The sequence below is a fragment of the Culex quinquefasciatus genome, chromosome 2, assembly GCF_015732765.1.
Source record: "Culex quinquefasciatus strain JHB chromosome 2, VPISU_Cqui_1.0_pri_paternal, whole genome shotgun sequence".
Taxonomy (NCBI): Eukaryota; Metazoa; Arthropoda; class Insecta; order Diptera; family Culicidae; genus Culex; species Culex quinquefasciatus.
The window spans coordinates 87,320,646-87,347,892 of record NC_051862.1 but is presented as its reverse complement, the minus strand read 5'-3'; the positions used below and the strand labels follow the sequence as shown (position 1 = coordinate 87,347,892).

General features: G+C 46.6%; 1 protein-coding gene across 2 annotated transcripts; it reads right to left on the bottom strand.

Moving 5' to 3' along the window:
- Positions 1-288: 288 nt before the first annotated feature.
- Positions 289-20,856, bottom strand: LOC119767815 (PHD and RING finger domain-containing protein 1-like). 2 transcript variants are annotated; one of them, XM_038257380.1, is made up of 7 exons: positions 20,148-20,856; positions 8,255-9,253; positions 6,661-8,224; positions 3,934-6,600; positions 3,814-3,872; positions 3,607-3,735; positions 289-1,600 (listed from the first exon to the last, which is right to left on the bottom strand). In XM_038257380.1, exons 1-7 carry the CDS (start codon positions 20,385-20,387, stop codon positions 1,418-1,420), a joined length of 5,841 nt encoding a protein of 1,946 aa, XP_038113308.1. In that variant the 5' UTR covers positions 20,388-20,856; the 3' UTR covers positions 289-1,417. The 2 variants fall into 2 exon arrangements, with proteins under 2 accessions (XP_038113308.1, XP_038113307.1); XM_038257379.1 differs by having other exon boundaries at positions 6,661-9,253.
- Positions 20,857-27,247: the final 6,391 nt, after the last annotated feature.

Genomic DNA, 27,247 nt, shown 5'->3' with positions numbered 1-27,247 from the left:
CTAGCCGTCTCGACTCTGACCCACGCTGGTAAAAGGTTTACGAGCCGTTTTCACAGGTCGCATGTTCGTGATCAGATTTCGATTTGAACATCACCGTCAATATAGTTGTTGATTTCGGATCTACTTGCTGGTATCGTTGTCTGCCGTTACCAACAGTCAATTTTCTATCCACGGCCGACTACATGCCTTCTGGTTGGCGAAGCTAAGGAAAGGACTGCCAAAATCAGAAGCAACGGAAGTCAATCAGCACTCAAGGAATTTCTTTCACAGTGAGTCAACACTCGCACATTATTTCTTAAACTATTCACTTTTTATTTAGCATTTCTCTCTGTCGTAATTGTAATTGTATTTTTTGTTGTTTTCATATGTTGGTTTTTTTTTTTCTAGAAGAAGCAATACTACAAATTTAAAATTACTCACATTCGAAAAATGTAAATGACGACCAAATGAACTCGTGTAAGTTGTAGTAATCGGTAGTCGTTCCGGAACTAGTAATTCTGTGTAATTATAGTGTTGTAGTAGGTGCTGCTTCTTTTTTTTTTAGTGTGGGGTTAGTTTAATGTATTGCGCCTGAATTGCGTTTTAAAGAGTACTTTTTTGTTTGCGATTTCTGCGCTTTCCTACTGGATAATGTTCAAGCGCGAGGGTGGATTTGTTTTTTTTGTTCCTTAATATTTGCACAAGTTGCTCCAGTAAGAGAGTACGATCGTGATTCGGAGGAAGCATCAGAGGTTTTTGTTTCAGCAAGGGCGACACGATAGAAGGTGCTTGCCGAGGTTGTAACATTTGTTGTTAGTGTCAGGTAGATTTTAATTGGAGAACCTTACACTGACGACAATATGTGTGTGTGTGTGTTATCTTAAAGAGACATCGATCTCTACAATTAGCACAATCTAATCAACTTACATTTAACTCTAATAATTTGTTGTATATTCAATAAATATTTAATCGTGATAATTATTATAAATACCCTTTTTACTACAACTTCTTCTTCTTCTTTTCTCCATCTGTCGAGTGTATCAACTTTTAACACAATATTATGAGTGAAATTGATGCGTGATCATGTGTGTTTGTGTTGTCTCTAGATTTTGTTTACTTATCCTGTTGCTTACAACATAACTTAGCGTTACACATTCGGTAAGGAATTCCTTTTCAAAGTATTCTTTCTGCTTAAATTATACTTTTTCAGAATTTGTTCAATCAGTAAAATTATCATATTCGCATCTGTTTGCCACATTCCCACAACTACTAGAAAAGAAGAAGGAGAAACAAATCTCCACAAATCGGCGCGATTCCAATACATGCAAACTACGTTCTTTTCACTCAAAATCCTTACCTGTTCTCTCTCGCTCACTCTCACTCACTCAGGACACCTTTTCTATCCACCATAATTGGATATCTGTGGTGCGTCGTGCTCTTAGATGATCATCGGGTTGATGTTGACGCCGGGCAGTCCAACGGGACCGCCACCGCCGCCACCACCACCACCGGCACCGCCCTTCTTGGCGAGGCGCCGCCGGGCCCGCACCTTGTGAACGTACGCCTTGATGAGCTTCTGGATCTTGATCGGGTTGATCTCGCCCGTTCGGCTGTGGCAAATCTGTGGGAAAGGAGGGGAATTGTAGACCTAGACTTAGGAAACTCTTCGTAGTGGCGATGCTACATAGCATTGATGCTTGGGTGGCACGTCGGTGGTTTATAAAAAACAATCAAGCTTAACAATTTGATAAGGAAAGGAATAGAAATAGAAAAGCTTGAAACTAAATCACAGTTTGTTGTGATCTATTGACTTCCAAAAACACCACAGCACGAGCCAGCTTTGCAATTGTACTTCACCATCAACTAACTTAGAACCTGGAAATGTTGCAGCAGGAACGAAAGCCCGTCAGCAAGAACCAAAACCTCGGGAAGCATGGAGAGATCATCATTGCTCACATAAATTTGTCTTGAGGGATTACCGATGCCAGAAGCGGCCAACCTAGGCGTACGAGCCTGTCTTAGCTAATTGGTTCAATCACCAAAGCCACCAAAGATCACCCTAAGCACTCGCCGTTCGAAAACTTCAAGCGCTTGTAGGTCCTCCTCGAGCATCGTCCACGTCTCGTGCCCGTAGTGGACGACCGGTCTTATCAGCGTTTCGTACATGGTGCACTTTGTACGCCGGGAAAGATGACCAGACCCTAGGGTCTTGTGGAGTCCATAGGCACGACTACCGGTGATAGTGCGCCTCCGAATTTCTCTACTGCAGTTGTTGATCGACGTCACCAATGATCCGAGCTACACAAACTCCTCCACGACCTCGAACTCGTCCCCGTCGATCGTCACGCTCGGTCCTATGCGAGTCCTGAGGGACTCGGTTCCTCCTGCCAGCAGAAACATCGTCTTCGCAACATTCACCTTCAATCCAACCTTATCCGCTTCCCGCGTACTTCCTAACCACCTCCTCGAACGTCCTGCCGACAACGTCCATGTCGTCGGCATAGCAGATGAACTGGCTGGCATAACACCTTCAAGCGCAATGTTGAAACAGAGGCCGGAGATACCGTCGCCTTGTCGCAGTCTTTTACGCGATTCGATCGAGTCGGAAATAGCACCGGAAATCTTCACGCTGCACCGTGCTCCATCCATCGTTGATTTCACCAGTCTGATCAGCTTCCCGGGAAAGCCGTTCTCGTACACGATCTTCCATAGCTCTTCGCGATCAACCGAGTCGTACGCTGCTTTAAAACCAATGAACATGTGGTGCGTCGGGATATGATACTCGCGACATTTTTGGAGAATTTGGCGTAGCAGAAAGATTTGATCCGTCGTCGATTTCCCCTCCACGAAACCGACTTGGTAGGTCCCTACGAAATCCTTTGCTCGCTCCGACAGACGACAGAAGATGATCTGAGACAGCACTTTGTAGGCCGCGTTGAGAATAGTGATAGCTCGATAGTTCTCACATTCCAACTTGTCCCACTTCTTGTAGATCGGGCATATAACTGCCTCTTTCCACTTCTCCGGTAGCTGTTCTGTGTCCCAGACCTTGACTTTCAGCTGATGAAGACATCCTCACCCGCTGCTTTGTTGTTCTTCAGCTTCATGATGGCATCCTTAACTTCCCTCATCGTGGGTGCTGGCTCGCCCTCGCCGTCCACCGTTGGATCGATACAGCTGTTCCATGTCCTGGCACTCCAACTCTTCCCAGCGGCGCTTCTTATCCCGGAAGCGATGGGTTTGCTATCTTCGCAACTGTTTGTACGACTCCTTGTTTCCACGGGTGTTACACATTTTGATCAAAATTTATCGATCCACGATCGTAATTTTTCGGTGGAAGATCGAATCATATTATAGACAAATCTCGATCGAGAGTCGATAAATTACGAACAAGCGCAACAAACACCACGTTTATCTTTGGAGGCTTAACGAAGACGTCCGCAAGGTGTTTCTCCAGGTCGGAGACCGTACGGTCTTTGTATCCTATACGTACGATCTTCGCTGGGATCTTCTGTGCAGGATCAAATGTTTTCAGTGCAATCACTTGCAGTGACGATTTACCGATTTTCAGACAATGTTCGAGGACTTCAAGCAACTCGTCAACATCGTCGACACCCTGTTACTCACCTTCGGAACCGCGCGCCGCAGAATGTCTTTGTATTCCTCCTTGTTGATTTGCTTCTTGTTGTAGAACGGCTTGATGACAAGTTTCACCTCCTCCACGACCCGCTCCAAACGGTTCAACTTCCTCATAAACTGCAAGAAAAAGTAAACAAAAATCGTCACATTCTGAAGTGCAACTCCGAGTTGAGGGCTGAAACCCTCCCTCCCTACCCTCTCCTTCGTGGACAGCTTGGACACGTCTTCCTCGTCGTCTCCTCCTTTGGGTTTGCCTGCGAAATTGAAGAATTAATTAGCCAACTGAAAATCCACAAAAATAACTTCCCCACATACCTCTTCGCTTGTGACCGCCCTTCTTGCGTTTGCCAAAGTTGTTGGCCGGCGAGCCGCCAAACAGGTTGTCGAAGTTACCTCCGCCTCCGCCACCCTTCTTGGCGCCCTTGGTCGGGATCTTGGTCGGCTTGTAGGACTGCTTGGTCGGGGCCGGCGGTGGCGAGTCCAGTTCACCACCCGGCTCGAACAGGTCGTCAAAGTCGCTAGCCCCCGGCGAGTACGGCGAGTCGGTTGGGTTGATAAAGTCGCTGAACTTTTGACCGCCGGCGGCTCCCGGCGGCAGTGGCAGTTTCGAGATCAGACTCGACGAGTTGGCCGCCGTGCTGTACGACTTGATGGGATTCGCCGAGCTGGACGTGCTGTAGCCGACGTTGTTGCTGGGGGCGGGGGCGGACGATGAGACAAAGTCGTCAAAGATGACGTCCGAGTCGTCGCCGGTGCTGTTCAGCTGCTGGTTGGCGGACGACACGCCGGAACCGCTGACCACGCCCTGGCCGCTGTTCGAGGGCTGGCTGATGACAATGTTGCTGAGGATGGTGATTTTGCTTCCGCGGGTTGGCGGCGGTTCCTGGTCGCCGTTCATGGACTCGTCCGCGTTCTGGGAGTCGGCTTTGGGGTCACCGCCGGCACCCGAGTCGGGCCCATCCACTTTGCCGCTGCTCGAGGGCAGGACGGCATCGTCCAGGTCGGAGAGGCGTTCGATGGAGGCGTTGTCTCGGCGTGAGGGTGAAGGTGAGGGAGATTTGGTCGGTTCGAACGGGTCGTACACGTCCGGGGAGGGTGATTGGGGGGCCGGTTCCGGAGGGGTGTTTGGTCCGACCATGTTGTAGTTGGAGCTCTCGGCGTTGTCCATTCGCTCGGGCGTTTTGCCCTCGTCGAGTTCGCCCGGTTCGTAGAGTGGGTTCAGCGGGCGGAGGTTCGTCGACTTGGACTTGACTTGCATTGTGAACTTTGGCGCCGCGGGTTTGCCCTGCGAGGGTTGCGGTTGGCTCGGGAATCCGGGCGGTGTCTTCGGTCCGAACATGTCCTCGTCGTGTCGTTCTGCGGGTGATTTACGCTGGGAGGTTGACGCACCGCCGGTGGCATTCGCCTCCGCTGTGGATTGACCGCCGTTGGCAACTCCGGATGTGCCTTCGCGACGTTCCTTCTCCTTTTCGACGTCACTGTCGCTGAGTACGATGACCGCTCGAGGGGACGGGGTAATTACGCGGAACGGTGACCGGTCCAGGTCGATAATGACCACCGGTTTGGGCGCTTCACCGCGGGTCTTCTTGAGCCGCTCCAGCCGTTTGCGTTTGGCTTTTTCCGCTTCGGCGCGCTTCTTCGCAATGTCCTTCATCCGTTTTTGTGCCGCCGCGGACGAAACTTCTCCGCCCTCGCCGCCGGCAGCCTGCTGGTTCTCCTTATTCAAGTTTTTGTCGTTAAAACTAACACTAACTAATATATTATCACCTGATGTAAATACTTCCTTCGAGGGCAGATTTTTGTCCCGGGCCCGGTCTCGACGTCTCGCTTCCTTCCGCTTCCGCTCGCGCTCCTTGGCTTGCTTGGCCAGGGCTTCCTCGTTGGTTAGGATCACCGTCAGATTGGTGCCGTTGGTTTTGGGCCTGGTTGGCGGCGGTGGAGTCCACGAGTTCTGCTGTCGTACCTTGGCGAACCGCTCGGTCAGAACTCCCGTTGTCTGGCCCGGAATCGGCGAACCGGAGCGGGACCGCGAAGGTGACAACATCGGCGAAGTCGACCTTCTACGACTCTTCTTCTTCTTCTGTGCTGAACCTGCCGCCCCAGACGGCGAACCCCCGCGATGCTTGTTCTTCTTCTTGCGACTCTTCTTGCCCTTCTTCTTGCCGCCACGACCCTCGCTCGGACTGCGACTTCTGCTCGGCGATGCCGCCTGACGTCCCTTCTTCTTCTTGGGCTTCTTCGCCTTACCCCGTCCCAGCTGGGGCGACTCGGGCGCCATTACCGGAACCCGTCCGCCGTGACGACCCGGCGGAGACGCCGAACGCGAAACCGATCTCGACGGGCGATGCCGATGTACGATCGGTGACCGCGAACGACTGACCGACCTCATCCGAACCGGGCGACCTCCAGGCGGCGCTTCGGGCGATCGCGACCGTCTGAAGAATGTCGGCGGTGTTCGGTTCCGGGCACGGTTGAACCTCGGCGATACCGATCGGCGTCTGTTGAAGCGACGAGGCGGCTCCGGACTCAACGAAATTGACATCTCGCGGCGCCGCTCGGCTGGAGAACGACTGCGCGTCTTCGAAACCGGCTTCGGCGTAACATCTCGCCCAAACGGATCTTTCACCACCTTCGGACGCTTCTCGGCAATCACCGTGCGGACGTCGTAACGGGGCAGTTCCTTCCGCCGGGGACGACGGGACGACCGGTTTCGATCGCGATCTCTGTCACGATCCCGCGAACGCCGCGAATCGTTCTCCTTGTTGTCGCTACGATCCTTCTTCTTGCCGCTGTTGTCCTTGTCCTTGTCGCCGCGATAGTTGCGCTCTTTGCCCCTTTTGTTTACCTTCTTGAAGGTAGCGTCTTTCCTGCGGGCGGCGCCGGACGAGGTGGCCTTCGACGTGGACGCCGCTGCCGTTTCGTCTTCTTTGAAGGTATCTTCATCCTCCTCGGAGATTAGCTCCGTGTCCATGCCATCAATACCTACGGAAAAAAATGCTGTGAAGTTTACAAAACCAACACCAAAAAATCTACAAAACAAACCTTCTTTCGGCGAACCCGCCGGCGGCAGATCCGGAGTGTTTCCGCTGCGGTCGTGCTCGCGCCGTGCTTCCTGATACTTTTCGTCCAGGCAGGGTGTGTAGCTGCGATCTTCTTCGCCACCCTGGGCGGAACTGGCAATGGGACCGTTGCCTTCGTCGACGGAGGACGCCACCGAGGCAACCGTCGTTACGGCCGTGCTGGAAGTGACCATGGATGCCGCGACTGTCGTTGTTAGCGGAGGGGTAAGGGCTTCCAGCTCGGTCGATGGTTCCGGTTCGGGTCCTTCGACTTCTTCGATCTGCTTGAGCTCATCCTCCGAGTCGGAATCGAACGCATCGTGGTCGGGATCTCCGGTTGGCAGCTTGTCCGTTCCGTTGGGGATGCCTTCCTGCTGGTCGTGAGGTTTGGCCGGAGATGACTGCTCAACGGGATCTTCGTCGTCTAGCTGAACCAGATCCTCGTCCCGTTCGCCTCCCTCGTCGTCCGTCTTTTGTTCGCTGTCCAACGGGTCGTACGGATCTTCGCCGCCACCCGTATTCTTCGTGTACTCGAGCGTTTCCGACGAGTACATGGACATGTTTGGGCAGTTGTCGTTGTCGGGTTCGCTAGTCATCGTAAACTTGAACTTGCCGAATCCGCGGGAAGGTCCCGGCTCGGCCCCATCCGGTGTGGTCGTCGTGGAGATTTCCGGTGCCGGATTCAACGGTACTTGGGAAGTGGGCGGTCGCTGTGGCAGTGGAATTGGACTTTCTTTTCCAAACATGTCGAATTCGTCGTTCTTCTTCTTCTTATCCTTATCTGGCGCTCCAATCGGAGGAAGATCTACGAAAATGGACGTGTCCATCGGATCCTCAGTTTCGTCCTTTTTCTTCTGCGCTTCCTTTTCGTTCTCCTTGCCCTTCAACGGCGGAAGATCAACAAAGATGGACGTGTCCAGTGGGTCAAACAAATCGTTGCCCCGACCATTTCCCCCACTTTCACCGGCTCCTCCGGAAGAGGAACTGGCAACCGACGCCCCAGCCGACGACGAACTCGGCCCAGCCGTGCTTCCACTGCCACCAGCAGCGTTGGAACTGGTAGAATCAGCCGTACCAGCGCTGCTCGTCTCCGGCAGTGCAGCATTTCCACTCGAGTTCTGCCCCAGCCCGGCTTGTGACGTTCCCGGCACCTGGTTCGTCTTCTTCGAGGGAACTTCCGCTTGGAATATAATCTTGCCATTGTCAATCTTGATGTCCTTCGTGCCCTGCTTCGAATGCCAACGGGCCTGATCCTGCATGATGCTCCCCAGCAGATCCACCGGCCCGCTGCTCGAACTCGGCTCAAACCCACTCTTCAGCGCTCGTCTTCTGCCCAACGGATTGCGAATCGCGGCACGGGCACTCTGCAAGGCCGTCTCACCCCGACCTCCAATCGAAACATCCGCCTCCAAATCATCCCCGCCTTCCTCGTCCGAAAAGTAGTCCAGATCGTTCGCTCCGCCAAACAGCTTCAGCGTCGGAATGCCGGTGCTAAAGCGTTGCTGCTGCAAATCCGCCACCGCCCCCTCCATGCCGGACGAAACGCCGGCGGCCGACTTTCGCGTGCTGCGACTGCCACGAGACGTGCGTTTGCGCTTGGACCGCTTCTTGCTTAACCGCTTCAGCGTCTTGTAGATCTTCTTGCGGCGCACGGCAAACTTTTCGTCGTCGTTGTTGACGTCGTACTCGGAGATGATCATGTGCAGGATCTTTCTCCGGGTGCGACGCTTTCGCCGCTTGCGGACACTCCTCGAAGGAGCAGCCGCTGCCGCCGCCGTTGTCGGTGCTCTGGCAGTTCTTCGCGATGACGGACCCGGCTGCTGGTCGTCCTGGACCACGTTCAGCCGGACGGCCGTGCTCGTTCGGGTTAGGATCGTCGAACGGATGCGCTCGCTCTGGCGCGTACGGACAATCCGCGGCGGGCTGTACATTCGTTGGCGCAGCCGCGTCTGACGCAATCCACCCATCTCGTTGTCCAGATCGTTCAGCAGATCGTTGACCTCTTCGTCGTCCTCCTCGGAGGCGGACGCAAAGCAGCAGTCGCAGTACCACGACCCAACCGGAACGATCTCCAACGGTGGACTGAGGCACTCCATGTGGAAGCCCAGATTGCACGCGTCGCACAGCAGCATCGTGTCCTCGCGATCCGGACGTCGGCACACCTCACAATAAGTGAGCTCGTGGTCCTCCAGCACCGGCACTTCATCGGCGGGTTTGGTTTGGACCTGATTCTTGCGAACCAGCTGCTTCCGGTCGACGCTCTTGTACACGTTGATCGCGTCAAAGTTCTTCCGGTCAATCGGACACGTGGTCACGTTTTTGGCCCACTCTTCGATGCAGGGCGCGCAGAACATGTGGTCGCACACCTCCGGAACGCCCACCTCCTGGTCGTTCAGCGAGAGCAAACAGATCGGACATTTGTCGCCGTCGCCGCTGCTCGTGGACGAATCCGACGCGTAGCCTAGCTTGCTGACCAGGGCGGCCGCAGCCTCCTGGCCACCCTGCTTGAGCAGCTTCTCCTCGTCGCTGTTCCAGTCCGATTCCCACGCGGAGCTGTCGTTGTCGCTGGCTGCATTCTGCGAAGGGGGAGAGCAAAGGAAAAGATTATTGGTTGAGATCGGTTCTTCTTCACAGCTTTAACATTCTTGTAAATTAGATTTAAGAATTTCCAGAGTACCAAGGAGATTTCGGATAGTGCAAATTCCTAAATTACGTATTTGGCACTTTGAAAACATTGACGTTGGATAATGTTTTTCTTAAAAATGGGATGCCATAACCAAAAAACCAGAGGCCAGAGAATAATGCCTCAGATTTCATACGATTTTATATCTCTTTAAACAATTCAAAACGCCACGATTTTACACTATTCGATTGAAAAGTAAATCAGCAGTTTTCTATCAAACTTCCAACATCACCCCAATAGACTACTAGTGGTAGAAAAGACAGTTTTCCCATAAGGAATACATTGTTGTCTACAATTTGTAGATACCATTTGGCGAAGTGTCGTTTTAACCTTTTAAACCTCCACAAACCTCGCGTAACGTGGTCATGACCTTATCCCGGCAAATTTCGGCTTGCGGCATAAAGCCCTTCCGAGATTGACAGAGTATCTTGTATGTTTTTTTTTATTATTATTATTATTCTTTATTATAGAGTTTTTCAGCCGGAAACTGGTTCAACTCTTTTATCTTGTATGTCGTGGCACTCCAACTCTTCCAGGCGGCGCTACTTATCATAAGGGATGGGTTTACTGTCTTCGCAACTGTTTGTACGACTCCTTGCTTCCACGGGTGTTATGCAGCAGCCCAAAACGAAAGACATCCCTCGTCGAACCATTAGTTTAGTCGAACTCGGTCCGGGTTCACGAGCTCACTCTCGTATCCAGTTTTTGTAGTAAGGAAGATTTTCGAGCAGATATCTTTCGATAATTCTTCGTTCGAGTTTAGAGAGCGTCCTGTAATCTTTCTCCACTTCCGTGTATGCCCATCCGGACTCTCGTCTCAAGGCGCTCTTACAAATCCTATGTAGAGTTTTTTATCACTCAGATTGCATGAGCGCATAGGTTACTTTTGATCAGGTTTATCAAATGCGGCCCAAAGTGATCCCATGCGAATGCGTACCGATAATGAAGATGGCCGACCGTCATAACGTGCTCTTCCTCACAGTACCATCGTTGATCAGCACTTCTACGTCCGTTGCCGTACGAACTTCTTGCCGCTTCGTTTAAACTCGTGGTATTCTCATTCTCTGGAAGCTGGCTGTAAAGTTTAAATCCTTTGTAAAACAGCGAGTTTTGCGTGCATGCCTTTTTCCAGTTCTGCAATCTGAGATCGTCCGCTTCTCTTGGGTCATGCTCATGGATATCCCTTCCGCATGCCATGGCTTCCGTCAAGTATTGTGGCGCCATCCCTAATAGTCAAAGTGAGAAGCGATGAGCGAATTGTACACCTGAACTTTCATATCTGCCGTCAAGTAGCGATTGATCCTACACAAAACACCAAACTTCCGTGCTGCCTTCCGAGAAGTATAGTCAATATGTTCGTTGAAGTTCAATTTTTCGTCCAACATGACTCCGAGGTACTTCATCGTCTTATCCCGCTTCACAACTACTTCATCCTTCTATATCCATATCACAGCATCATGTCCGAGAAGTGCCGACCATCGATGAGAACATGGTCGATTTGCGTCTCCGTGACATTTGGTGATCTCCAGGTGTACTTGTAGAGGAGGATGTGCTGGAAGAAGACACTACGTACGACCGTGTTTCGGGAGGTAGCGAAGTCGATTAGTTGTAGGCCGTTCTCGGTAGTCTGCTGGTGAGCGCCGAACCTTCCAATAACCGGGCTGAACTCCTCATCCTGGCCGACTTGAGCGTTTAAGGCGCCGACGAGAATAGGTCGAAAAGCTTAGTCTGGCTATAATTTCCCTACCACATTGATGACACAAAAAACTGTGGTAGAAAAGTATTCATCGCGATTATTTTATACAGTTCTACCACGGTTGATCCAAAACAGTTAAACAGGCAGTTTTTTTTTGTAGATTTTGTTCGGTTTGTTCTGTAGATTCAGAAATCTAGAGTTTTTTCCTATAAGTATGTGTGTATGGGACCTATTAAAAAAAACTCTTGAAATGTATTGTTGTTTGAATATTCGTGCTCAACCCTAATCCACTTCAACGAGTCATCTTTGCGGTTAACTTTACGCAGTTGGCCTGGCTGTTTAGCAAAGAAGGAAGTAATCAGGGTTGTTACGGAGAAGTCGAAAAAAATCCGCGACGTCCCAAAACTCAATCCGCGCGAAATCAGCTCCATATTACAAAAAATGTTTCGCGACACATCACATACGTTCGAATAATGTAATGTAATGTAATAATAATACAATTTAAAATCCAGAATAGCCTCATGAGGCCGAATCTCAGAACGCATTATCTTGAAATGTCAAAATGTATGTGGACAAATTTGTTTTTGCTTGAATGAAGTAAACCAGAGCCATGAAAATAACTTTGAAAAAAGAAATCAAAACATTTGGAAATTTGTTTAGATATAAAAACTAAGAAAATTTTAATTGCAGACTCGCTTATCCGAAGGCCTTGGAAAAATTTCACTTCGGATAATCGAATCACCACTAAAGTGCCGTTCTACGCATAACTGTCCCATGTCATTTTTGAACGATTCTGACTTTTTCTGTCACGAATTCATGAGTCTTACGAAGCATTCTATCTTGTTTACCTGGAAGAAGATTACAAATAGGAGTGATAAAATGTTAACCGGGGTGATTTGGGACTTATAGGGTGAACAGGAACCCACGGCACAATCACAATGTCTGTGTCTGGACTGTATTCAATCATAGGTAATTCTCCACCAACTCACACAGCAGTTGCCCCGATCCCTCATCGACTTGCGTGAAACTTTGTCCTGAGGGGTAACTTTTGTCCCTGATCACGAATCCGAGGTCCGTTTTTTATATCTCGTGACGGAGGGGCGGAACGGCCCCTTTCATTTTTGAACATGCGAAAAAAGAGGTGTTTTCCAATAATTTGCAGCCTGCAACGGTGATGAGATAGAAATTTGGTGTGAAACGGACTTTTATGTAAAATTAAACGCCCGATTGGATGGCGTACTCAGAATTCCGAAAATAAAGTATTTTTCATCTAGAAAAACACTAAAAGAGTTTTAAAACTCTCCCATTTTCCGTTACTCGACTGTAAATTTTTTTGGATCATGTCATTTTAAGGGAAATTCAATGTACTTTTTAAATCTGTGTGTGAGTCGGTAGAGAATTAAAAAAAATCAAAAGTCTGGGTTTTTTTACATTTAAATATAGTTCGTACTCGATGATCCTCACAAAGTGACACTCTTAAAAATCGAAACACGCAGTTTGTTTTATTTTCTTCTCTAAATTTCTTTAACCTAAAATATGACTTCTGTATTTTTTTAATGGTCAAAAATTCAAGAATTTGAGATCTTAAGAATTTTTAAATTTTAGCAATTCAGAAATTATTTTTTTATTCTCTTGATGGTGTTAAATTTTCAATATTTTGATTATTAAAATTTGGACTTTTGAAATTTTTTATACCTTTGTATTTTAAAATTTAGGTCAATTGGTTAAAATTAGGTTGTTGGAGTTTTGATTTTTTTTTATTTTTTTTTTATTTTTATTTTTTTTTTTTTTGAAATAAGAAATAAGATTTTTTGAATTCTTGGAATTAAAAAACTATAAAAAAACCCCAAAAAGTTTTGATTTTTTTTTCAATTCCGAAATTTGGAATGCATTTATTTAGGAACCCTGCGCATCTCGTTCAGCTGTGGTTTGGCGCGCCGTTAACGGCGGATGGAAGGTTCGAGAAAGCAAGCAAAAAAAGGAAGGTTCAAGAAGAAGAAAAATCGGCGTTCATCAGCATCAGTCTTACTTTAACACGCGAAGCAAAAGGAAGAATAAAAGCGGAAGTTAGTTAGTTATTCCGGCGTGTTTTATTTCGTGTCCGTTCCGGGTTCAGCGACCAAGTCCAAGTTCTACGTTAAACATATGGTCCTTCAAGTCCGGATAGTCGGGAACCGGTGAACATGGACAAACTGGAACGGGTCCGAAATGCGCAGCTTGCGCAGGTGAAAAGGGAGCTTGCAGCGGCCGAAAAGCTCGGCGAACGGAAAGCGTCCATTGGAGAAGCGACGGATCGGCTGGAGCTGCTCAAAGAACTCGCCGGAAAGTTCCGGCAGACACAGGAGAGCATCGAACAGGAGCAAGAGAATCCGGAGGTCATTGCCTCAGTCCACGACTATCGGGAGGAATTTTACGAATCGTACTACGCCGCACGGAATCTTTTGGAAAAGTACATCGTTGACAACAATCCGGATGAAACAGGTTCTACGGATAGTGGCCACACGGTGATCGATGGAAACGGCGAACTGCGCGAAGCGATGCGACTACACTCAACCCCCGGTGGTTGGTCACTTTTTCGTTTGACACTTTTTTAGTTTGTACCCCGTTGGTTGGTCAAAGTCAAACTAAAAAGTGACGAACTGTCACTTTTTACACGACGCTCACACACACTATCAAAACAAACGTTTGGTAGTGTGTGTGAATTCCGTGTAAAAGGGGTGTCAAACTAAAAAGTGACCCCGTTCGTTTGACAACAGTAGGTGTCAAACCATCGGGGTTTGAGTGTACTGCTGAACACTCAGCGTACCATGATGGAGCGTTCGGGGAATGCAGGTGGAAATCTGGAGCCGGCGGGGAACAACGTACCGAATGTTAGACTTCCGGCGATCGACGTGCCAAAGTTCAGCGGGGAACGGAAGCACTGGAGCTCTTTCAAAGATATCTACACCACGACCATTCACAACCGGAACGATTTGAGACCGTCGCTGAAGATGCAGTACTTGGTCTCGTATGTGGACGGGTTCGCGCAGCAGCTAGTAGGCCGGTACTCGATCTCCGATGCCCACTACGAGGAGGCATGGACAGCGCTCACGGACTACTACGACAAGAAAAAGTTCACCGTATTTGCCTTGGTTCGAGAGTTCGTGGAACAACCGGCGGTGGAAGAAGCAGTTTCTGGCGAACTTCGAAAGCTCGCCACGACTTCCGATGAGGTCGTGCGTCAACTCAACGCACTTGGAGCTGAGTTCAACACACGAGATCCGTGGCTTATCCACATTCTGCTGGAAAAGCTCGACGACGAAACGCGTTCACTGTGGGCGCAACGTATTGTCGAAGTGGACAACCCCTCGTTGGACGACTTCCTGAAATTTTTGGGCAACCGGTGCGATGCGCTGGAAACCTGCTCAGCGTTTTCGAGGAAGGTGTCGCCGAACGTTCCCAAGAAGGAGACCACGAAGAAACCGCCGTCGGAGAAGAAAGTGCAGTCGTTATACTCGGCGGCGGTGGAGGAAAAGTGCGCGAAATGTTCCAAAGAACATCCGTTGTACCAGTGTGACGAATTTAGGAAGATGGACCTGCAGTGCAAACGGGATCTGGTGGCACAGGAAAAGTTGTGTTACAACTGTTTGCGATCGTCACACATTGCCAAGTCCTGCAGTTCGAAATCAGTGTGCCGGAATGCGGACTGCAAACAGCGTCACCACACGTTGTTGTGCCCGAAAAGTACGGTGAGACAAGTGGTGAACGAGAGCGCAACGGAAGAAAACTCCACGATCGATCCTGTCGTCACGATGGTGGCGCAAGTGCCAGCGGATGTGCCACGGAAAGCGTTCATTCTGCCCACAGCCATCATCCGCATTCGGGGAGTTGACGGCCGTCTGATTCAAGCACGGGCACTCGTCGATTCCGGTTCAGAAGCATCGTTGATCTCGGAGGCCTGCGTTAGCAAACTCGGACTGCCACGTGCCAACGGAAAGGTGGCGGTCACCGGTATGGGGCAACAAGCTGCTGGAACAACGCGAGGAGTGGTGAAGCTCGAAATTGCCAACCGGTTCGACGACACAAGTGTGCTACAGACGATGGCCTACGTCATGGGGAAACTGACGTCCACACTCCCAACGCAGCTCTGCCAGGTGCATCCAAGCCTCTTGGACAGAGATGTTCAAGATTTCCTCGCTGATCCGGCGTACCAGCGGCCGGGGCCGATTGATTTGATCCTGGGATGTGATGTCTTTCTTGCTCTATTGCGGCCGGGGCAAGTCAAGGACGACGGAGGGGTTCCTGTTGCGCAGAATACAATCTTCGGGTGGATTGTGTCCGGGAATCAAGCCATCTACACGCATCGTATCCAAGCCAACGTCTCGATAGTCAATCTTCACGCAGAGTTAGACATCAATCGCACCTTGCGGATGTTTTGGGAGCAGGAAGAGATTCCGAAACCGGCGCAACTTACTCCATCTGAAGAAGCTGCCGCCGAGTTTTTCAAGTCCACGCTTTCACGGGAGAAAGATGGACGTTTCATCGTACGATTGCCGTTTGACGAGTCGAAACCGGCGCTTGGGGAATCACTGGGTCCAGCCATCAAACGATTGCGATCAATGGAAAGGCGTTTCCGGAGTGATTCGGAGTTCCACAAGCTTTACTCCGATTTCCTCACCGAGTACCAGGCCCTGGGGCACATGGAAGAGGTGCCAGCGAACGAGGTGGAAGTAGAAGCTGGAAAGTGTTGCTATCTACCTCACCACGCCGTCGTCAAGGACAGCACGACAACAAAATTGCGAGTGGTTTTCGACGCCTCCTGTGAAACGTCGACCGGAGTGTCCCTCAATGACAGGCTGCTTGCAGGACCCAACGTGAACCAGGAGCTGTTCTCTGTGTTTCTGCGCTTTCGAACCTACAAGGTGGCGTTTACGGCAGATGCTGAAAAGATGTACCGACAGATGTGGGTGCATCCAGCGGACCGGGACTATCAGCGGATCGTGTTCCGCGAAACGGAGGACCAACCCATCAAGCACTACCGGCTGTGCACCGTTACTTACGGCACGAAGTGCGCTCCGTACTTAGCAATCGAATCGATGAAGCAAGCAGCCAGCGAGTTCAAACTCAAGTATCCGGAGGCGGCCCAGAAGATCGAGTTGGACACGTACGTCGACGATTTTCTCTCCGGAGCACAAACGGTGCAGCGGGCGAAGGAGTTAAAGAGCCAAGTCGTGGAGATTCTGGAGTCCGCTGGTTTCCACCTGCGGAAATGGACCACGAACTGCCCGGAGCTACTTCAACACGCGGCGGAGACAGACCAGACGCCGGTTGAGGTGAAACTGGACGAACGAGCGAACGCGGTCAAGGCACTTGGAATTTTGTGGCATCCCAAGGAGGACGAATTCTCGTTCAAGGTCAACCTCAGCCCGAACAGTGTCAACACCAAACGACAACTACTTTCGGATTCTTCCAAGTTGTTTGACCCGTTTGGATGGCTGGCACCGTGACCATCAAAATCAAGATTTTGTACCAGCACTTGTGGCTCTGCGAACTCTCTTGGGACGATGGTCTGCCTGCTACTGTTGAACCAGCGTGGAAGGAGATCAAGGAGACGCTACACCTCCTGGAACAAATACGCATCAGGCGATTCGCACCCAACAAGGACGGCAAGATCGAGTTGCACGGGTTTTCGGATGCATCGGAAGCGGCGTACTCGGCGGTGGTGTATGCGAGGGAACCTGACGAAACTGGTCAAGCGGAGATGAACCTACTGGCAGCTAAGACGAAGGTGGCGCCGATACGCCAAGTGTGCGTACCCAGACTGGAGTTAAACGGTGGGACTCTTCTGGCAAATCTGATGCTGGCGATAGTTGCGGCGCTTTCGCATCTCGAGGTGGAACTCTACGCATACACGGACAGCAGCATTGTTCTTCACTGGCTATCTGCGCACCCACGCAAGTGGAAGACGTATGTGGCCAATCGTACGTCGGCCATTCTCGAAGTGCTGCCACGTGATCGCTGGAGCCACGTGCGAAGCGAGAACAACCCGGCAGACTGCGCCTCTCGTGGGCTCACCCCAGCTGAGCTTGTAGCGCACCCAATGTGGCCCCATGGACCCAAGGAGATGAACTCGAAGGATGACAGCTGGAAGAACGTGCCACTCGAACCGATAGACGACGAGGACCTGTTGGAAACCCGCCAGCTCAAGGTGTTGCACAGTACTGCAATGGTCATCCGAACGGACTACAGCATCGAGTCACGGCTGTTGGCACGGCGGTCGAGCTACACGCTCATTGTACGTACACTGGCGTACGTCAATCGTTTTCTGTTGGCACTCAAGTCTGAAGATGCAAACTTGGAACCAGGTCTGTCCCCAAACGAAATTTACGATGCGAAAGCTCAGTTGGCTCGATTTGCACAACACGGCGCGTACGAGAAGAAAATTCAGCTGCTACTGAAAGGCGAAGAACTCCCGGCTAAGGACAAGCTGTCTGCTCTTCATCCGTTTCTTGATGGCCAAGGCACAATGCGAGTAGGAGGGCGGCTTCAGAACTCCTCGCATCCGTACGATGTCAAGCACCCCATCATCTTGCCGGGCAGCCACAAGGTGACGGAGCTGTTGCTGCGAGAACTACATTTGCGAAACCTGCACGCCGGACCTACACTTCTCACAGCTACGGTCAACCAACAGTACTGGGTGATTGGACTCCAAGCAGCTGTTCGTCAAGCGGTTCAAGGTTGCGCCCGGTGCGTGCGGCTCAAGGGAAAGACGGCTTCGCAACTCATGGGCAGCCTGCCTGTGACTCGAGTGATGGGGACTAGAGCATTTGCGCACGTCGGCGTGGATTACGCAGGTCCAGTGAAGGTTCACGCATCCTGCGTGCGAGGCGTAAAGACCACAAAGGGATACATCGTAGTTTTCGTGTGCATGGCCACAAAGGCCGTCCATTTGGAACTCGCCAGTGATTTATCTACCAACACCTTCATTGGCGCACTGAAGCGGTTCGTATCGAGGCGTTCGCACCCGAACGAGATGTGGTCCGACTGCGGCACAAACTTCGTGGGAGCAGACACGTGGCTGAAGGAGATCCGAGGTGCGCTGGAGAAGCACAACGTAGCTGCTAACCGGTTCCTGACTAATTTGGGCATCAAATGGGTGTTCAATCCACCATCAGCACCGCACCGTGGTGGGCTCTGGGAGGCCGCGGTAAAGAGTGCAAAGAAGCATCTGGTCGCGGTGCTAGGATCCGACGCAGCTACATTTGAGGAACTTTCAACGGTGCTGACGCAAGTAGAGGCATGCCTCAATTCACGTCCGTTGTGCCCACTTTCAGCGGACCCGGATAGCTACGAAGCATTGACACCTGGTCACTTCTTAGTTGGACAACCGCTAAACCTCATCCCGGAACCAGGTGTGCAGCACCTCCCGATGAATCGCTTGGACAAGTGGCAATTGGTACACATACGACGGATATTTGGAGCCGTTGGCGGGATGAATATCTCGTTCACCTGCAGCCAAGAACGAAATGGAGGACGACCGAGACCAACGTAAAGGAGGATCAGCTGGTGCTGGTCAAAAACGACAACGCACCGCCGACTCAGTGGGAGTTGGCCAGGATTGTGAAGCTGCACCCGGACGCATCTGGAGTTGTCCGGACGGTAAAGCTGCGACGAGGTCAAGCGGAGTACTTGCGCCCCGTTCAAAAGATCTGTGTACTACCAACTGATTGAGGCACAGGTGCCTCAAGGTGGGGGAGTATGTTCTGGTTGCACTGCCATATTTCCCCAACCAGCGTGATGCACAACCCTGCGCATCTCGTTCAGCTGTGGTTTGACGCGCCGTTAACGGCGGATGGAAGGTTCGAGAAAGCAAGCAAAAAAAGGAAGGTTCAAGAAGAAGAAAAATCGGCGTTCATCAGCATCAGTCTTACTTTAACACGCGAAGCAAAAGGAAGAATAAAAGCGGAAGTTAGTTAGTTATTCCGGCGTGTTTTATTTCGTGTCCGTTCCGGGTTCAGCGACCAAGTCCAAGTTCTACGTTAAACATATAGGTTAAATCACATCTTAAATTCAAAGGAGGAGAGTCTTGTAAAGTTGTTATGAGTTTGATTAGGCGCTACAGAAGCTAGGATTAAAGTTACATTGAAATTACATTCACAAGAATCAAAATTGAGTGGTGAGGTTTCAAAAAATTACTCAAAAGAAATTAAATATTCAGAGCCGATACGCAGATGATAAAAATTAAGTTGAGTGCAGCAATTTATTTATTAAAGAAGTCCTCAACAATACATTTTTAAAAAATAATCACTTCTTGAAGATTTTTTCCCCGTTTCTTTATAGGAAAAGAAACACAAAAAAAAATCGGAAGAAAATTCAATTCCGTTTCAGTCATAACTTCTGAGAATTTGAAGATTTTGTACTCAACTAAAAAAAAAAATCTAATTACCCTTATTCCTGATTATAATTTTCTTTATAACTTGAAAGTAATTCTGTCTCTCTGAACAATTTTATTTGTCAAATTTGCCATCCGCGCGAAATCCGAGCCATAGCAAAATTAGCCAGCAAATCCGCGCGATCCACACCGTCCGTAACAACCCTGGAAGTTGATAGAATCCGACACCGACATTCTCCAAGATGCCTCCGAAAGGATGGCTGCGCTGGGGTTAGTTTAGATTAGACATGAGATGAGCTCAAGCCAAATATGAGCCCTCTACGCCAAATTATGTTATTCCTCAAACTTACTCAGCTACTAAACACCCTAAACCAGTCACTAACAGAAGCTTCTCTCATTGATGCAATTGTCGTATCAACGCAACGAGCCCGATATCGCATCACCCAGAAAGAAAGAAAAAGGCAAAACGGCACGCACCGACCAGTCCGGCGGATCGCCGCGCGCACGTTCGGCGAGCCGTCAAAAAACGAGCCACGCGCACACATTCGAGCCGCAGCCGTTTCGATGATCGATATCAAAGCTCCTCAACACCCAGCAGAAGCCAACATTCTCTTTTACACACTTCAGAAATAAGCAAAAGAAAATAAAAGTATAGCAAACAACCCCGAAGAAGACAACTCCCGTGTTTGCATACAGAAATGTTGCGGGGCACCAACGTACCTGCTGCACTCCACTGGGACCGGCCTCGTCCTCTTCCGCCGGCAGCGGAATCTTTTTCCCCTTCTTCGGGCGGGCCTGCTCGATTTCGCTGCCGCTGTCCTCCTCAGAATCCTCGTCCCGAAGGCGTCTTCCGGCACCTGTTCCAGCTCCGGCCGCTCCTGCTCTTCGTCTCAGCTGGCGCCGTGTCCCGATGCCACTGCCGCCACCGGCCAAAATCTCATCATCCGAGTCCGAACTCATCGTCGTCGTCGTCGTACCGGTTCCGGGATTCCGCTTTATTTACTTGCCGCGGCCACCATCGAAGCCCTCCCGGCCAAGTGACCCCGCGGAATTAACACGCACCGCACACACACGGAATGTTCTTGATACTGGTCCGTCGCCGCCGCTCCGTAACTCTCTCCGCCCCCGTCCTCCTTCTCCTGCTCCACAAAAAAAAAACTTCCGAACCAACTTTTTTTTTCTTTCTTTTTTTTCCACTCGACAAAGCCGCTCCAAATTCCGGCCGATTTCGGCGCTCCTGCGCGTCCACTCGGCACTCCAACGCTGGCGGACAGTTCCGCGCCCCGTAACGCACTGTTTGCGGTCCGAATCCGGCACTTTAAATCCGTTTTGCAGGGTCAAAAAAAGGCTTGACGTGACCGACCGCGAAGAGGCAGGCAGGACAAAAATGGCGACTTTGAGATCGGCTCAGAGAGACAGACAGAGAGAGAGAGAGAGAGGCCGATGATGAGCTGCGGCGACGGCGGCCGAGAGAGAGAAAGCCGCACTGCAGTGATGCCAGGCGCAGCGCCGCGAGGAGAAAGCGACATCGCGCGGTGACGTTTGACAGTAGAGGCTGCGAGATGCGGATGGAAAGTGACAGATTGCACTGGGAAAAGTTCGCTTTGTGATTTTGCATTTCAGAAATGAAAAATTATTTTTAATAAAAAATCCCAAAATCGAGAAATAATTCCGTGCTTCGTGTAAGTCGCGGCGCGAGTCTTTTCGCAGCTCAACTGGCGACATTTCAGTTTGGTGCCGCGGCGAAATTTTGTTTTGGTTTTGCGTGTAAGATACACTCAGAAAAGATCAACAGAAAATTGCTTCGCGAGATGAAAAGCACTCGTGCTGTTATTTCGATTTATTTCAAAAACCACAGTAAAAAAAATCGATCACAGCAGATTGACAGAAAGTTTAACTGCAAGTCTCACTTTTAATTAGTTAAACTTTCTGTCAATCTGCTGTGATCTATTTTTTTACTGTGGTTTTTGAAATCAATCGAAATAACAGCACGAGTGCTTTTCATCTCGCGAAGCAATTTTCTGTTGATCTTTTCTGAGTTTATCTCAAATGTCACATGTAAAACCAAAACAAAATTTCGCCGCGGCACCAAACTGAAATGTCGCCAGTTGAGCTGCGAAAAGACAAGCGCCGCGACTTACACGGAGCACGGATTCGTTCACGAAGATCTACCGGAAATCGTTCTGTGAGCGTGGATTCGATCAACCAGAGGGACCATTTCATCGACGATTCATGATGTCTAACTTGGAGAGGACAATTACGGCGCTTTTGATTTTCAAATTAGTGGCTAGATCTTTCCATTTTGACTCTAGAGCTTACTCAATCGGCACCCGTAACAACCCGCATCAGCAAAACTCTCCCGGACACAACGGACCGGATTGAGGCCCTCGACAATGATGGCCACTTGTTTTTGTTTTATTCAGACGGAATCCATCCGCAATCAGCAACTTTACCAAGACTTTTTTTCCATTTTGCTTCTTTTTCTGAAGCTGAAAGCCGACTGACCTTCAAAAATTACCCCAATTGAAACAGTTCTAGTGGTAGCAGAAGAAAAAACCAAGATTTTAAACAATAATTTATTCTTAAGTGTTCCATTTCCTCGGCAAATCAGAAAAGATCAGCCACGTATTTCTCAACATCTGAAGCCATCAAAACAAAAAAAAGCAAACACACTGATTCAAAATCACCTAAACATGCTTGACAGATATTTCGCGACAGAAAATCGTCACGAGAGTTAAACCTGCTCAATTCGGTTTAGATTATAGGTTCTATAAACAGTTTATTCATTCGATAAACATGCATGTTTGTTGAACCATCCCTCATGATAGTTGTTCGATTAAAAATTTCCTTTTCGACATAACAAACATGTTTGTTGGATCCACAAAATTGTTGATTTGAATTGGTCAAACATGTTTGCAGGCCCTGAGATGACTATCATGTTTGTGGAGTACACCCAACATTTTGCTGGGTGTACAATCGGATTTTTCTGCGTGTATCATGCATTTCTGCATTTCAAACTCGTTGTATCGGCAAAAGTTTTTTACTTTTAATATAAGAAGAAACTTGTTACGGCAAGAAAAAATAACTTCTAACATTATCGAGAAATTAAAAGTGCATCATGGAGTTAAACTGTCTGTGCAGTTGCTGTGAAGCATAACATGACTTTTCAAAAAGTTTAACTCCATGTTACCGGCTCACATCTCTCTTTTTAATTTCTCGATTGCGCAATTGGGTACTAAAGCCCTATGTCAATTTTTATGTACAACGGTATAAAACACGATTAAAAACCATTTCTGATCACTTTTTTTCATTTTAATGCAAAATTTTTTTTTGACAAGACAACATTTTTTCGATGGATCAACTATGGTCCCCTTGGAACGAGCTGTCAAGTAGGAACTTTGCTGTCAAGAAGGACCGCGAGGTTAATTTTTCAAAATTGATTTAAAAATCCATTTTAAACTCTTTGTGGTCGTACAAAGGTTCATTGTACTCAGAAAAATAAGCTTTATCGCTGTAAACAATAATATCAGCAATCTAAGCTTCATTTTAGGACCCAATTCCCACTAACTTGGACTTCGCACTAAATTATTGCTATCGATCGCACTATTGCGACTTGTCAAACTGCCTTGGGAAAATTTAAATTTCCTAAAAAATGATCAAAGTGCTTTCAGCTGTCAATCGCAATTTTAAAGTGCGAATGTCCAGTTTGGTGGAAGCTGCGACTGGCAGTGTAAACAAACAACTACTGGTTGCCTAGTTTTTCGAATTCTTGTTGTCAAAAGTGCGACAAAAAACTGCGGACAAAATCCAAGTTACAGTGCAAGGGTCAATACAGTGATCAATTTCGTAAAATCGACGCCAACATTTCAAAAAGCATCATGTACAAACCGCGACTTAAATAAATAGTTTTCTAAATTCTTCAACTGGTCTTGAAAACGCTTTTTATGATTTAGTTTAGAAAAATCATGAAGTTTGACATGCATCTTGCCTAGCATCTTGCCCTTTTTACCGGTCACAGTAGGTCAGAATTGATTGCTTTACTAATTAAACAGGGTGTACCCCATTTGGCATAATGGACATTTGGCATAACGGGTTTTCAAGATGGACGTTTGGCATAATGGACGTTTGGCATAATTGGTCCAAGGCATCAGGGACGTTTGGCATAATGGACATTTGGCATAATGGACATTTGGCATAATTCGTTCGAAACCCATGAAGGACGTTTGGCATAATGGACGTTTGGCATAATTTTTGCTAGCTTTTTTTTTGTTCAATTAGTATTTATTTTTTGTAAAGAATAATAATTTATAGGTTTTTTCCCCTTTTTTCTAAGCAGATAACTTTACTTTAAAAATGATTTTTTTTTTCAAGAAATCTAGTATCTTTGTCATTTTCTCCCAATAGATGTGTTTTTTCCTTTTTTTTCTTAATAAAGCTTGAAAATGCAATTTTTCATAAATATAAAATGCATTTTTTTCATAAATATATTATATTGAGATTTGTCTTCTTTTGAAATATTTTGCAGCTAATTTTTTGTATTCAATTATTCCTTCTTTTATTTTAAATTCAACCTAACAAAGTGATGTAAGTTTTGCCAGTCTTTGAAATTTAGCAATAAAGATTTTATACTGTTTACCCTTTTCCCTCCTTTTTCAAATTCAACCTAAAGAATGTATGTACATTTTGCTCTTCTTTAACGAAATTTTTTTAAATTTAAATTTTTTAAAGCAATTTGCTCTTCTTTTATTTTAAAGCTAAAATAAGGTAAAATCTCTAAAAAAATTCGCAGCTTGTTTTTTTTCAAAATTTTCAATCATTGTTTCTATGCAATGTTTTCTTCTTTAATATTCATCCTTAATAAGGGATGTACATTTTTTCTTTCTCTAAATATTTGACAAATGAGTTATGAAATTTTCCCTTCTTTTATTTCAAATTGGCAGTTGTCCCTTCTTTAAGATTAGTATTGAATAAATAAAAGAAGGGAAAATTCCATAAACAACTTTATTTTTCACCTACCTCTCTTAAAATAAACCAACAGAGAAAAAATGTGCAGAAATTATATAAATGTTTAAAGACAACATCTATAAGAGAATATCCCTTCTTCAAGTTAAATATAAAAAAATGATGGGAAAATTGAATAAAAAAAAACTTAATTGCAAAATATTTCAAGAAAAGCAACATCGACATCCATTCACCCAAAATACAGGATCGAGAGTATAATTCCATCAAAATTTATAGAGAGCTCAATGCTAAACTCGATAGAATAATGGTACCAACTCACACCTGCAAAACAATTAATTTAATTAATTAATACTGTTTCAATCTGCAACAAGAGTCATACATCGAAATCTGACTACTCTTGTGTCACCAAGCTGCTGTGACCAAGGCAGTTTAGTCATTGAGTTAGTCTATTAAAGGTCTCTGGTTCAGTTCCCGTAGAGAACACTTTTTGTTTTGAAGGATGAACTTTTTCTTGAAAATGGACTCGAGGGCATAATTCTCTCGGTCATCTAGAACTGTGTTCTCTGTGTCTGTGAATCTTTCCGCTAGTCTCGTGTCGGATGAGTGCTGCCCAGTTCTGGGGTTTCTTTAGATTAAATTCGAAAAAGAAGGGAAAATGTGAATTTATTTAGAGATTTCCTTCTTCAAGTAAAATTTTGATCAAAAGAAGGGAAAATTGCATTATAAAAGCTCAATTGTCGAAAATTTGAAGAGGTTTTTCTCATCATGAATTTCATATAAAAGGGAAAATTTCATTTAAAAAATTACTGCTAATTATATTGAAAGGGGAAAAATCTTAAGCTAACAAGATATATTTTCTTCTTTATACTAATTATTTAATAAAAATATCAAAATTTCATTGAAAAGATTTATTGTGAATTATTCAAAAAGGAAAGAATTGAATATTGGGGAAAAAATATAGAGATACCTATTTTTTTATAGAAAAAAATGATAATCTCTTAAAGTAATATGAAAAAGGTAAAAATATACATTTTCGTTCGTGAAAATGACATAAAAACAAGCTAGTAATAATTATGCCAAACGTCCATTATGCCAAACGTCCTTGATGGTTTTTGAACGAATTATGCCAAACGTCCATTATGCCAAATGTCCATTATGCCAAACGTCCCTGATGTCTTGGACCAATTATGCCAAACGTCCATTATGCCAAACGTCCATCTTGAAAACCCGTTATGCCAAATGTCCATTATGCCAAATGGGGTACACCCAATTAAACACTAGTAGTAGGCTACTCTGTTGAAATCATGATATTTGAAATGCATCATGCCAAAATTACTGGACCTTCCTGGTCAATCTTCCACCGGAGTCCCGGAACATGGTTCTTGTGGCCAATTCTGTACTGTCTACTGTTTGTCAAAAGCAAAATATTTTGTTGATATTTGGCCAAAGGGGTTTTTTTTTTATATCGTCGGAATAAAAGTTCCGGTAAAAATCCAGCCATATCTCGGTTCCCCGTGGTGATTTTCAGTGTGCAAATATAAGGCTTCCCGCATAGTCATGAACTATATAACTACTTTATGACAAATAGTTACTCAACTATTTATCAAATGGTCTCTACTATTCATTAAATTGTAACCCAACTATATATGTACGATATATCAAACCATTAATTCCATTCCCAAAATAGTTTTGGTCGATTTTACTATATGAGAAATTAGTTGTTAGGCAGAAAACTATATGAGGTTTTCATACATATGTAAATATTTTTATAAACTTGGATTTTACGTCAAATAGTCATTGCCCAAAAAATTGACTATTCCTATAAAGTTTCTGAAAAACTACTTTACCGACACTACTTTGCCGACACTTTAAAAAGACCGCAAAATGAACCCTACAATTGTTGTGATAACTACTTCGGATATAATCAAATTTGATTTTTAAGTTCTATCGATAGTTGGTGAATGTTTACCGCCATTATATGTGATGTTATTTACGTTGCTGCCGAACTGCTGCCGCCTTATCCGATTGATCTATATCTGTTGGTGGTTTTTCAGTGGTTTTGGTGACATGTTGTGTTAGAAGGAGCAAGCTCGGGGGCAAGTATTTTTCGATAAGTCCAAGTAGTCCAAACAATTGACTCATTTTATAGTGAACAGTAATAGTCCACCATGTAGTACACATATTTTTGGTGTATGGTAAGAACAGCATGCCTACTTTTTCTGGAATAGTGAAAGTCAATTTCATGAGCCCTCGTAACATTTTTCTTCTTTTGGGGAGTTTTCTGATAATCTGAGGAGAAGTGAGAGTGTTGAAGGTTCTCTATCATCCAGAGGAATCGACTGTGATTAATTTACTTGATAAAAGTTGAAATTTTTGTACCAATCGTTTAACATATAGTTGGATTATATAACAAACTGTAATTGTACTCCATACTGTTGAAATATTGTTTGAACTATTTGGACTTATAGAAATTTTTAATTCAAAATAGTATGGTGTATAGTAATTTTACTTCATGTAAGTTGACAAATTATTTGGATTATACAAACTTATCGAAAAAATGTGGCCGCCATCAATTGTGATCTACTATAGCATTTATAGTAGGTTTTAGTTCTTACAGGTTCTGACTATAAAAATCTAAAATCTGTGGAATTTTGCTATATTGTTCTCAATAAAGTTGATAAATTGTTTGAACTATTTGGACTTGTACATTTTTTCGTTGAGTCACGTTGTCTAAACAATCCGAACTGTTTAGTGTAAGGTTATTGTACCCCAAATAGTTCAAAAATAGTTAGAATCATTAGATTTACTTCAATAAAAACGTCATCATTTAACGATCAGTTTCGTTATGGTTTTGTATA

Bases quoted from the DNA above. Each gene is read 5' to 3' on its own strand.
- LOC119767815 (XM_038257379.1), bottom strand. From the start codon at position 20,387: ATGAGTTCGGACTCGGATGATGAGATTTTGGCCGGTGGCGGCAGTGGC. The intron at 6,601-6,660 runs GTTTGTTTTGTA...TTTTTTCCGTAG, and splicing joins GGCGGGTTCGCCGAAAGAAG to GTATTGATGGCATGGACACG. The intron at 1,601-3,606 runs GTGAGTAACAGG...CCTTTCCCACAG, and splicing joins TGCGGCGCGCGGTTCCGAAG to ATTTGCCACAGCCGAACGGG.